The sequence below is a fragment of the Tenrec ecaudatus genome, chromosome 9 (genome assembly GCF_050624435.1).
Source record: "Tenrec ecaudatus isolate mTenEca1 chromosome 9, mTenEca1.hap1, whole genome shotgun sequence".
Taxonomy (NCBI): domain Eukaryota; kingdom Metazoa; phylum Chordata; class Mammalia; order Afrosoricida; family Tenrecidae; genus Tenrec; species Tenrec ecaudatus.
Window position 1 is genome coordinate 86,550,496 of NC_134538.1, and position 12,124 is coordinate 86,562,619.

General features: G+C 44.2%; 1 protein-coding gene across 1 annotated transcript in view; it reads right to left on the reverse strand.

Moving 5' to 3' along the window:
* DNAH11 (dynein axonemal heavy chain 11) overlaps positions 1 to 12,124 on the reverse strand; it is a 319,324-nt gene that overhangs the window by 246,100 nt on the left and 61,100 nt on the right. Inside the window, exons 24-28 of the mRNA XM_075557332.1 lie at positions 9,782 to 9,904; positions 8,639 to 8,761; positions 6,921 to 7,145; positions 5,831 to 5,922; positions 4,692 to 4,818 (exon numbers count right to left, since the gene is read on the reverse strand). Of these exons, the coding sequence (XP_075413447.1) occupies positions 4,692 to 4,818; positions 5,831 to 5,922; positions 6,921 to 7,145; positions 8,639 to 8,761; positions 9,782 to 9,904 (690 nt within the window). The remainder of the gene's footprint in view (positions 1 to 4,691; positions 4,819 to 5,830; positions 5,923 to 6,920; positions 7,146 to 8,638; positions 8,762 to 9,781; positions 9,905 to 12,124) is intronic.

Consider the following 12,124-nt stretch of genomic DNA (forward strand, 5'->3'; position numbering starts at 1 on the left):
GATTTAGTTGGTTGAAAATCCAAAACACTCTCTTGCAAGTAAAAATTCCTTTTAAATTTAATCAGTAGGGAGTAAGTCAGGAAAAAGCTAAGTAAAGTCAATAAGATGGGTGCCCAAGCAGGAAGCATCCCTCCTTTAGATAAGCAACCGAGTATGATGTTTCACGGGAAGGTACAGATGACTGTTTCCCATGATCCTGGCAAAACCTGACTTCTGTCTCACAGTCTGGAATAGCATATCACTTGCTTGGCCTTCTCTGGATTTTAAAAAAGCAGAGTGGAGGTAGCAAGCTTCACTCTTTCTTCTGTCACACTTGCAGAATGGGCTTCAATTCTCAAATCAACCTGGTCTCTGTCTTTGGCTGAAACAGCGACAGGCAAGTCGGACCTTTGTTTGTAGCAACACCCCGACTGCACAAAGGTGTGAGTTATTTGAAGTCCTTGTAACAACCTGGATGCTGGTAACGGATGAACAGGTTGTTTCAACCAACCTTAAGTGTACGAGAGCCCTGGCGATAAAGTGGCTTATGGATTAGGCTGCTAACTACAAGGTCAGAGGTTCAAACTTACCAGCTATTCCTCCAAAGAGGAAGCTCCCGGCTCCTGTAATTATTTACAGGCTTGAAAACCCCAAGTGGCAGTTCCATTCGGTCCTATAGGACACTATGAGCCAGAACGGACTGGATGGCAGTGGGCTGGGTTTACCTTTGTTCGCTTTTAAAAACACAAATAGACCTTTCTCCAATAGAGAAGAATGCAAACAATTCCCATAGTGAATCCTATGAAGACTTCAAACCAGTTGCACATAACCATTGGCCCATTCCACTGTACCATTCAAGTGTACCTTTAAATTTCCATCTCTAGAGCATCTACTGACACTTTTGACCCCTGAAGTTCAGAGCACCCATATCTGCAGTGCTTTCCAGACCCATGTCTACCGATCCTGACCCTTGGGAGGTCAGTGGGAATGCTGGCAGGAAAAACGCCGGAAGAACTTGATCCGAACCAAAATGACCCAGCCGTTGGTGCTCACTGCAGGCATTCTGAAGTCCACCACTCTGGCATTCCAGCGCAAGTACTTTAAATGGGGACATCTGTGTGCAGAATGGCGGCCGGGTGGCATCAGACCTCCCTGGCTGGTATTTTCAGGCTGACCAAATACCCCAATTAACTGCAAAAACTCTTGTGTTGACCAACTCTCTTAAACTGAGTAGGGGTGGAAGTATTCAAGTCATTCACAAGATGTCAACATGAGTTATCTGCCCACACAGGGGGCCTTTTACGGGGAAATGGCGTTGTGACTCCACAGGCTGCAGTTGTCATGTTATCTCCGTCACACTACAGGGAGCACATTCAGGGAGGTCGGAACAAAAGGCAGAGACCAGAATGCTCTGTGTGGCGTCTGAAGCCTTTTCTGATGTTGAAAAGCGAGTAGAGGGGGGGGGCGGGGGGGGGGGCTAGACACTCCAGCATAACTGCCCCAAGCATGACGCCCTCCATAGTAACCCACTGCCATTCGATCCCTTCAGACTCAGAGACCCCCTATGGGACAGGGTAGACATGCCTCATGAAATGTCCATGGCTGGAATCTTCAGAGGCAAACTGGCACATCTTTTCCCCATGATGGTACTGGAAGGTTTGAATGGCTGATCTTAGGGAAGCAACTACCCAGATTTCTATAGTAAGTGACCAAGAATGTCGAAAGCACACTGACTTCATAAATCCATCCCAGGAAATGAGGCGGCCATCCAACCACCTGCCAGCAGCCGCCACTCGTGGGGACCAGTGTGTGTCAGGGTCCAGCTTCGACCATGAAGTTGTCAATGGCTGATCACCAGGCCTTTCTTCTGATGGCTTCTGGGTGGGCTTGAATTGCCAACCTTTTGGTTAGCAGCTCAACCCATTACCCCTTGGAGTCACCCAGGGCCTTGATTGTGGTTCAAATTGTCCTGAACCAAACTAATAATAATTATATAAGATAAAGCAAGCAACTAACCAAACCAACTATTTGCCATCACATCAGTTGACTCATAGCGATCCCATGCGGGTCAGAGTGAAACTGAGATCCAGAGGGCTTCCAGTGGCTGAGCTTTCTCAAGTACATTGACAAGCCTTTCTTTTGGGACGCCTCTGGGTGGACTTGAACCCTCAATCTTTCAGTTAACAGCTGAGTGCATTCACTATTTGCACCATCCAGTGACTCCCGTGTTATTCTCACTTCTTTTTACTATTTCAGACTCAACAAGTTACTTCAGGATGGTATTCACAACACCAAGGAGCCAGACATTTTTTCTTCTAATAAGGATCTTTAGTAATAATATGATCATGTTTTAAGTAAATTTCCAAATGTATACACCTATTCACGTATTAACTGTCTCATGAGCCAACAGTTCACACTGACAACCATAGTAAAAATTTTATTATCTGACCATTTTAATGATGTTTGTCTGGCAGAAACACATGCCGATGTGCAAGGTGAGAATAACGGTGATTGTCATGTTTGAAGTATTATGTCTACTTGGTTGGATCATGATCCTCGGTACTTTGGCAGTTATGAAATAACATGATCTGGCAGTTATGTGATGATACAATGATGTAACTGTCACCATCATTACATGTGATGTAGTCAAGGATCCCTGGTGGTTTCGTGGGTTACACTGAGTTTCTAATCACAAGGTCAGCAGTTTGAAATCACCAGCTGCTCTGTGAAGTTACAGTGTTGGGGACCCAAAGGGGGCGGTTCTACTCTGTCCTATACGGTGGCTATAGGTTGGGCTGAATTATGTGATCATCCTCCATTTTGGCAAACACGGATTTTCATACCATGGTCTGGTGTTTGGAATCAAGGATAATTTGGGTAATCCCTCATGGAACTGGGATGAAGTGAATCTGGAAATATTGTCCCTTGCTTATTCTATGCTTAGAAGGAAGAGGCTGGATTGCCCAGGAAAGAACTGGAAAGCTGATCTGGAGTTGGCTCTGCCATAAACATGGCTCTGGTGGTTAGAAGAGAGATGGGATGTTTCTTCATCCCCTAAGGCTTTGCTCACGTGATTCACTAATGGCTGTCAGTGCCAGGTGAGGGTGATAATCACTGCGGTTAAAGCCAGCAAAGGACACTAAACAACAAGAGCCCGGGCAGCCCGCTCCACAGGCAGTGGGTAGAGGAAGAGGAAATGAAGGTTCCATGTCTCCCACACAACTCCAGGTCCATCACATGAGGGCCTAGACTTTACATGGGGACAAGACTGGGATTTTGAACTATGTAGAGGTGAGTCATTTTCATTTTTTAAAAAGAAAAAGGGACTGAGGAGCTAGACCGCTTCCCAGGGTGTGATGAAATGATCCACTACCCAGCACAGAGAAAGCAGGGCACTTTGGGCTCAATGACTGTTGTTTCTTTTGTGATTCATGGAATTAATACTGTCCAACCATGGATCACAAACTTGATACAACACAGTCATGTCCAAGATGCTTTGAGACACTGAAGGCTAGCCCAGCGTAATTATTAAGGTTACTCTGGAGTTGAGTAGGAACCCTGGTGCTGTATTGGTTGCGAGTTGGGCTGTGATTCTCATGGTTGACAGTTTGAAACCACTAGCAGCTCTGAGGGAGAAAGACTTTCTACTCCTGTAACAGGGCTTCCTACTCCTGTAAACAGTTGTATTTTCTGAAACCCACATCAATATGAGTCATCCTTGACTCAACGGCAGTGAGTCTGCTTTTGGATTGTGGAGTTGAGCAGGCAGACTTCAGTGCCACTCTGGGTTTGGTTCCAGACGACTGCAATAAAGCACATGTCACAATAAAATGATTCACTCAGTTCGGTGTCCGGGTGCATGTAACAATTATGCGTACACCAGGCTACAGACTTCTGAGTGTGCAAGAGCACCATGAAAGCGTGTGAAATATTGCAAGAATCACCAGCATCTGACACACACGTGCAAAGCGGGTACCTACTGTTGACAAAACAGCACCAACGACCTGCTGGCCGCAGTCACCACCAACAACACTCCATCAGCAAAACACATTCTCTCGAGGCTCAATGAAGGGAAGTGCACCCAACTGAGGTGTGCCCGAGGTACGAAGGGACCACTCGGCGGCCCATCCTCCCCCTCAGAAAGTGGTCAGGCAGGCCAAGGATGTTTCAAGCCCTGGTTCTGGAATTCAGGAACCAATGCTTCTTCCCCAACATCTCACAAGAGATAAGGCATGCATATTTGAGGTGCTGGGTGATGTGCATTGTAAACATGCCCAGCTGCTAACTAGAAGGTTACCTAGTCCAAGTCCACCCAGAGGTCCCTCAGACTCAAGCCCTGGCAACCTTCCCCTGAAAACGCAGCTCCTGAAACCCAGGTGGACAAGTTCTGCAGCCTGAGTCACAGTTGACCGGAGATGGACAATCAAAGGAAACCAGACTTGCTGCCATTGAGCCAGGGCTGACTCACTGCGACTGCTGCCCCCTGCCTCCCCCAGTCCCCAACAGCCTTTGGTTGACCTTGTTACTGAGACCGCGCAGCCCCTCTGCCACTCGCTGTTGTCCCCTTTCGCTGTGATAAGGCTTTTACCTGAGGATGTTCCAGTTCCTGGCACGTGTGACAAGAGTAGGTGGCATTTGACAGCGACAGAGAAAATGCGACAATGTGACATTCCTCACCTAACGTATCATGAGACTTTAACCAAAAGCATTACCTGTTTCGGCTGAGCTCCCTGTGAGAGAATGTCGAGTAAGTCAGCAGAGGAGATGAAGTAGAAGCGAGGGAACGCTATTCGCTTGGTTTCCAGGTATGCGGCGAGAGCTTTTTCACAAAGAGAAAGTCTGTACAAAGGAAAATCCCTTTTAGCATCTCTTGCCCAGTCATTAAAAGTACCCCATACTACATCCCAGCTCCTCATCACCTGTCCATTAGCATATCGCCCATCCTCTCCTCTTGGACACAATCTTTTCCTTAAGGCGGATTTACAAATCATGCCAGTAGTAGGACAGGTGGACAGAGGGGACTGATAGACACATTATCTCTCTCTGTCTCTCTCTCGCTTGCTTGCTCGCTCTCAACCAGACCAGACCAAACTCACTGCCATCAAGCTAATTCCAACTCATAGGAACCCTACATAGGCGTTCAGATACTATAAATCTTTATGGGAACAAATAGCTTCATTTTTCTCCTCCAGAGCAGCTGAAGGGTTTGAACTGCTGACACTGCCGTTATCAGTCCAACACTCACCCAAAGTCCCATGAGGTCTATGCCCCTTATTTATCTACTTCATGACACTCCAGATCAGCACTGGGAAGACTTGTCACTTCCCAGACTGAGCACAGAGGCATCAGTGAGATGTAAAGGTCTGAAGCCCTCTCTCTTTGACAGAATTCTACAAAACACAAGTGGCTTCAACCTGCTTAGAGTCAGAGAGCAATCCTAAAATGTGAACTTGTTTCCACTCTGCACATTCTGAGCAGAGCAGAGATGGCCCAGAGCAGACCCCGCAAGCCCCAAAGATCCCCTCGCGTGGGGAAAGAGTGAGAGAGATAGAAGCACCGCCTTCAGAAATGTGTGGATCTAGACGGAGGATAGGTGAAGAAACAGGAGCTTCACATTCTGATCTTTCTGTGTCAGATTATTTTTGCCTACTAAAGCTTTCTGTGATTTTGTAGCAGTATTTCGTGACTGTCCCTCATATGTGCAAAGCCACGTATGTTCTTATAAGTAGAATTTACAAGGCAACTTAACAAAACTTCCATTTATTTTAACATGACGCTGAACCCTTTTAGAACCTTGAAGGAATTCTCAGAAGAGTGTTAAGGAATTAATCATTTTGTAGCTTACTCTTACCTGTACTGCAAATCCTTGAGTTTTTCATAAAGATTGGGCCTGCACGTTGCTTCTAAAACATTTTTCGTTTTTGCCGTGTTAAGCAGTAACTCCTGTGTGAAGGGACAGCATGGAGCCATTAGTATTAGAAATTGCTTTTCCAAAGCTTTGGTTCACTTAAGATATTAAAAATTGAAAAGTAATGAAGAAGCAATGTTGAGCTTTCTAAGAACTCAACCCACATCTATTCATATTTCCTTTTAAACTTTTAGATAAATATCAAAAACAAAGAGTAACAGTACAATGTTTATCGAAATAAATTCCACGGGCATTAGCCTCATTCTGAATCCATAGGGAATTGTGCTCTTCCCATCCCATCCCTCTGAGAAAGACAGGGGAAGGGGAGGGGAAGGGAGAACCGAATATTAAATAGTACATTCATGTATGAAAATGGATCCATGAGAACAATTTATCTTTTCTCTTCTCACAGATAAACTAGGATTCCTCATGGAACTCTGATTTAGGTAGGAAAGAGACACACACTGAATCCTCAATTCCATAAAAGGAAAAAAATCCTCTTGGCCATTATTCTCAGCTGAATGTATCTCAATTCTTTTACCAATGTTGTCTAGACAGTTCCATGTGTTAAGGACTTTTGTGGAAAAAGATCCTCAAAACTGGTAGTGTGACTTTGTTACCTGCTGCAATTCCTCCACTCAGGAAGAGGGATCTCCCTCCCCTGCCTTCCTGCAGGGGTAACCAATTTACGGGCCAGCCCAGAAATTAAGACAGCATTTTGTATTTTTCCAATGATAAAAAAATCAAAATAATATTCATAACATGAAAATCAAATGGCATTCATGTTTCTGCTTCCAAAAATTAATGCTGCATTGGAGCACCGCCAAATCCACTGGTTTGTGTGCCGTCCATAGCTTCTTGCTGTGTACAGCGATCGCATGGCCCTCAAAGTAGACTGCAGGACTCTCGCTACAATATGTCTCCTGACCCCTGCCTACTAGAATGCAAGAATACATTTTGATACCCTGGATCATGTTTCTTTATAAGACTTTCATACTGTTTTTGATAACTGCCTGGACAGCTCTCTATGAACCTTAAATTCAGCGTTTATCTCATCAAATCTTCTGGCATCTTCCACAAGCTGGATTCGAATATCTTCTGAGCAGACAAAGATGCTTTCCAGGTGCGACCACGTTCGCTGGACTTCCATCCAAGTAAAGATGACGGCGTCTGCTACGTTCAATTTATTTTGCCAGCTTAAGACTTGCTCAATGAAATACTCTACATACTTGCTTTGAAGAAGAGTCTGTAACTGAACCTAGAAGAAAGGCAGAAACATTTTTAAGTAGCTAATTTGATAGACAGCACACGTCCCATGAGGAAATAATATCTTCTGTTATTGCTAGGACCTAGCAAGCAATATCTGGACATGTATACACTAAGGATTTAATAATAATCAAATAAATGAATTAAGAAGTAATTGCATTCAGTGTGACTTCTACCAGAGGATCTTGTATGTATCTGTTCCAGCCAGGAGAAAGAAACAAGCACTGAGATACAACTTTAGGAATAAAACCTTTTCTTTTTTCTCTCACATTTCCCCAGCCTATTAAAACCTTTTATTCAAATCTCAAAGAGATGTGATGTGATAGATGAAAGGAAAAGGGTGGGGGGAAGGAAAAGGAAAGAAGGCAGGCACGGAGGCAGGGGGGCTAAAAGGAGAAGGAAGAGGGAAAGTGAAGAAATAGGAAGGAAGGGAAGGAGGGAGGAAAAGGGGGGGTGGATAGGTGAAGGGAGGAGAGGAGGAGGAGGGAGGGAGGTGAAGAGAGAGGATGACAGGGGAGGGGGGAGAAAGAGAGAAGGAGAGGGAGGGAGGGAGAGGGAGAGGGGGAGGGGGAGGGAGAGGGGGAGGGGGAGGGGGAGAGAAAGACTGAGACTTGATTCCCCTCTAGCCGGCCAAGATCTCACGCTTCCATTTTCCTCCCCTTTCAACTCACTGCCGAGCTTTGTTAGAGCTGCTTCTCAAACTCTCCATCTTTCCATAAACGCCCCTCATCCCACACACACATCAGTGGAGCATGCTCTCTCTCTAGTGTCTTTTCCTAAGAGCCTATTCTAGTAATAACCCAACTTTGTCACTACGGTCACTCCTCTCCTCTACCTTTCCACTGTTAGTGTCCAAAGAGGTGCCAACGAGAATAGTGCCCCATTCTCTTCGAATTTAAAATCACATACACTGCGATCTTACCTCTCTCACACACACACAGTATTCCGCAATAGTCCCATCGAGGGAATCATGGGGTGGGGGGGGGGGGTTTCAAAAATTCATGGGGAAACTCCATTATCTTCTCATTCTATTTTCTCCAAGATTCTTTTGAAGTCCCTTCAGATATTTCAAGGAAGCAAAAGTCTTAAAGTTGCCTCTGAATGCAGGTGTTCTCTGGCAAGCCAAGAAGTCCCTAAGATACCTGTTTTCTGTAGCACTCTTTTCTGATCACGGCCGTTTATTTTAATTCCAGTCCATCCTTCAAACTTCAGCAGAAGCACCATCATGAAGCAAGGTCCACCCCTTTGTCCCTCACTGGCCCCGTTAGGTAGCCTCTTGATATTTCCCCGGACTCTTCAGAGGAGCCCTTTCTACTTGTTTCCCTACTTGAGTGTAAGTTCATTGAGAAAGAGTCCAGACCATTGGACCCAGACCTGGGCCTATTATCTGTTATTCAGATAACATATAAGTAAGTGTTAGAAATAGCAAAAAGACTAAAACATAATATGAAGAAAAATAATCTGTAATAAAAATAACCGTCTTACTTGGTTGTGCTCTAGAGTTTCAAAAAGTTGTTCATCAGACTTGAGTAATGGAATGCCAGTCCGATGGTGGACGTCATAAGAAAACTCCATAGTTGCCCAGGTGTAGCTGATTTCGGTAATAACCTAGGAACAGTCCATTAAATTACAGGCACAATAATTTCATTTAGGAAAATGATCTTGGTTACTACCTAACATTATGATTTCACTAGTTCCTAGTAAGCAAGCTGATATAAAATACTGATTTCATTTTTTTCTACAAACAATTCATGAGGATGAGGTTTATAGAAGCGAAAATCACCCCAAAGAAACAAGCACAACACTAATATGAATGTCTATTGGATGTGAGTTTTACGTTCTGTACAAAGTATCAGCATAGAAAGTTTTTAAGCGGTATCCAAATGTTTGATAGCTATTGTTGACAAATTATTCAGCAGGGCTATGTAGTGCTTGGAGTGCTCGAATGTACATCCCATTCCTTGTGTATACCTCAGTTTCCTCCTCTGCATTATACATAATAATATTAGCTACCTCAGGGAAGAAATCAAATGAATATAAATTCAACACGTACAGTGGGGCTTGCTATAAATCAAAGGTTATATAGGTGTTTGCTTCCATCATCGTCCGCGCCAGCTCCCTCATTTCCGAGATCTGCTGTGACTCAGAATGGTTACTTTCCCGCCATGTCACACTGAACCAGGCGCAGAGTAAAGTCAGATTCATGTCTCCACCCATCCACCGTATCTTTGAGTCAGCTTGGTGAACATACACACTCCTGGCTGTTGCTGAGTAGGGTCCAATCATGGAGACTTCACCATTCACAATTTAAGGAAATGCTGACTGGTCTTGATTCAGCCCCCTGATTGGTTGGGGATTGAACCAGCATGATTTCATTGGATGAATTTTCAGAAGCACCCAGCCAAGCCTTTCTTTTTGTCTTCAATTTGGAAGCTCTCCCAAAACCTGTTCAGCATGAAAGCAGCATACAAGTCTCTACTACCCGCTGAGTGGTGACTGTACATGCCAGGAAGAGAACCTAGACCTCAAGGATGGAAAGCAGCTAATTCTACCACTGAATGACGCCACCCAGAAGCACCCCTTCCTCTGACCCACACCATTTGCCTGGCACAAAAAGGAATGCTCTACCTTCTCCGTGCCCAGTTCCTTCACTGCTTTGTCCACGATAGTTTGGACCTCATCTTCCACTTTGTGCAACTGCAAGGCCAACAGATTGGCCAAAGTCGTGGCTTCGTGGATGGAAAAGTGGACCTGATTATTTAAACAAACAAACAAACAAAAAGGAATAGGCAGGATTTAAATTCCACATGTATTAATGTTCACTTTTCCCCAATTGCGAAATGAACCATTGCTGAAATAATACTCTAGTGGATGAAGATGTTCAGGGCAGCCTTAGTTCAGAATGATGAAGACATTTAAAAGGTTTTCTGATCAGCTCACACAGGCCCCAGGGTCTCACTCACAGAAAATTAAGCCATGTTCACCCTATACAAGTGTCTTTTCTTTCCATATTCTTCCCTTGCCAGCTCATTTCTTATCTTCTTTGCCTATAAAACCCAGTTTTTGTTTTGTTTTGCTTTTATAAAACTCAGTTTTAAAGAGAACCATAGTGGTCATTTATTTTAATTTGGTTGAAATCCCCAAAATCCGGAAGCAGCTCATTTATGTTTTTTTTTCCTCCTGACTAAACATCATCCCCAGTTGTTTCTTTGATTTAACCTAGCTTTATCACTAACTTAATCTTAGGTCCTTTTCAAAAATGACTCTTCTCCAAAGTCATTTTTCTTATTTGTCATGTGAAAAAAAATTCTCCTGTACTCAGATCTTGCTTATCTTCCTGCCCCCCTTTCAATACTTATTAAAAAGTTCCTAGTGCTTCCTCAATGACCAAACTTCTCCCTGTCCCTTACAAAAGAAAAGCGGACCCAACCAAACTGCTGCATGAAAGCCATTCCCTTTCAGGCTCTTGCTCTCCGACCCCTCCGTGAGGAGGGGCGGGAAGGAAGGAAGCGGGAGCTGAGAGCATCGATGACTGTACAGCCCCACTTGATGGGATCCCACAAAAGAATTGTATATGAGTGGATATACTGAATTTTGAAAGATATGGGGGAAAAACTATTATAGGGGAGAAAATAAGGGTTCCTGGGAGGTAGGATGGGGAAGGGAGGAGATAAAGAGGTACTGATGTCAAGGAGAATAAGAAGAAAGGAAACCGTTTGAACTGGTTGTGGTCGCAATTGTACATTGAACTGGGGGATGCTATGAGGTCTGTAAGAGCTCCCAATAAAATTATTAATAATTATATATTCTTCAAAATATGAAACACCCAATTAACATAATCCACAAAGTACAAAACACAGGCAAAGGCCTTGAATATACATTTTTCAGAAGATCATGTAATAAAAATGGTGAGATATCATTCTCACACTGCAATGATGGTTAGAGAGAGAGAGAGAGAGCGAGAGAGAGAGCGAGAGCGAGAGCGCTGTGGGGAACTGGAACCCTCCCCCTGGGCTGGTGTCAGTGTGAAACAGCAGCAGCCTTCGGCAGCTTCACAACAAGCTAAGCAGAGGAGATGAGCAATGCTGGGAAGTGCAGTGGTGAGGACCCACAGCATGGTGAATGTTCGGAATGCTGCTGAATTGTGGCCGTTACTGGGAAAACGGTGACGTCTTAAAAGCGCAGGAGTCACAAATAGCATTTCCCTAGGATCCAGCAACTCCACTCCTAGGGAAATCCTCAAAGGAATGGAAAGCAGTGAGCCAAACAGGTGCTTGTATACCCATGTTCATTACAGCTTTGCTCACAACAGACAAAAGATGGGGACAAGCAATGTGTCCATCAACGAATAAACAAAAGTAGTGTATTCATACGATGGAACCTTATTCAGTCATAAAGAAAAATGAAATTCTGATATATGCTATAAACCAAAAAAACCCAAATTCACTGTCATCAAGTCAATGCCAACTCCCAACCCCAACTCACAGCTAGCCCATAGGACAGGGTAGAACCGTGCCCCCCCCGCCCTACCCCCCGTGGGTTTCTGAGACTCTAACTGTGTCCAAGAGTAGAAAGCCCTGCTTTCTCCTCAGGAGTAACTGGTGGTTTTGAACTGCTGACCATGTAAATCGCAGTCCCACACATAATCACTGTGCCATCCACAGGGCTCCTGATTATATGCTATAAGATGATAAAACTTGAAAATATTATGATAAATCAGACACAAAAGGACAAGCACTGCATGATCCTACTTAGATAGGATCTCTAGACTAGTCAAATGAGATAAAATGTTGTTAAGTACAGGGTCAAGGGCATGAGGAATGGGAAGAGATTGGCAGGTGGGCTGATGAAAAATTGGAAGTAATGGGGAGATTATTTCTCATTGAGAAAGTAATTGGTAGTTCCGAATCATACATTTACAAATGTCCAAAATGAACACTAAGGGTATAGATCCACAAGAGACTTCAATAT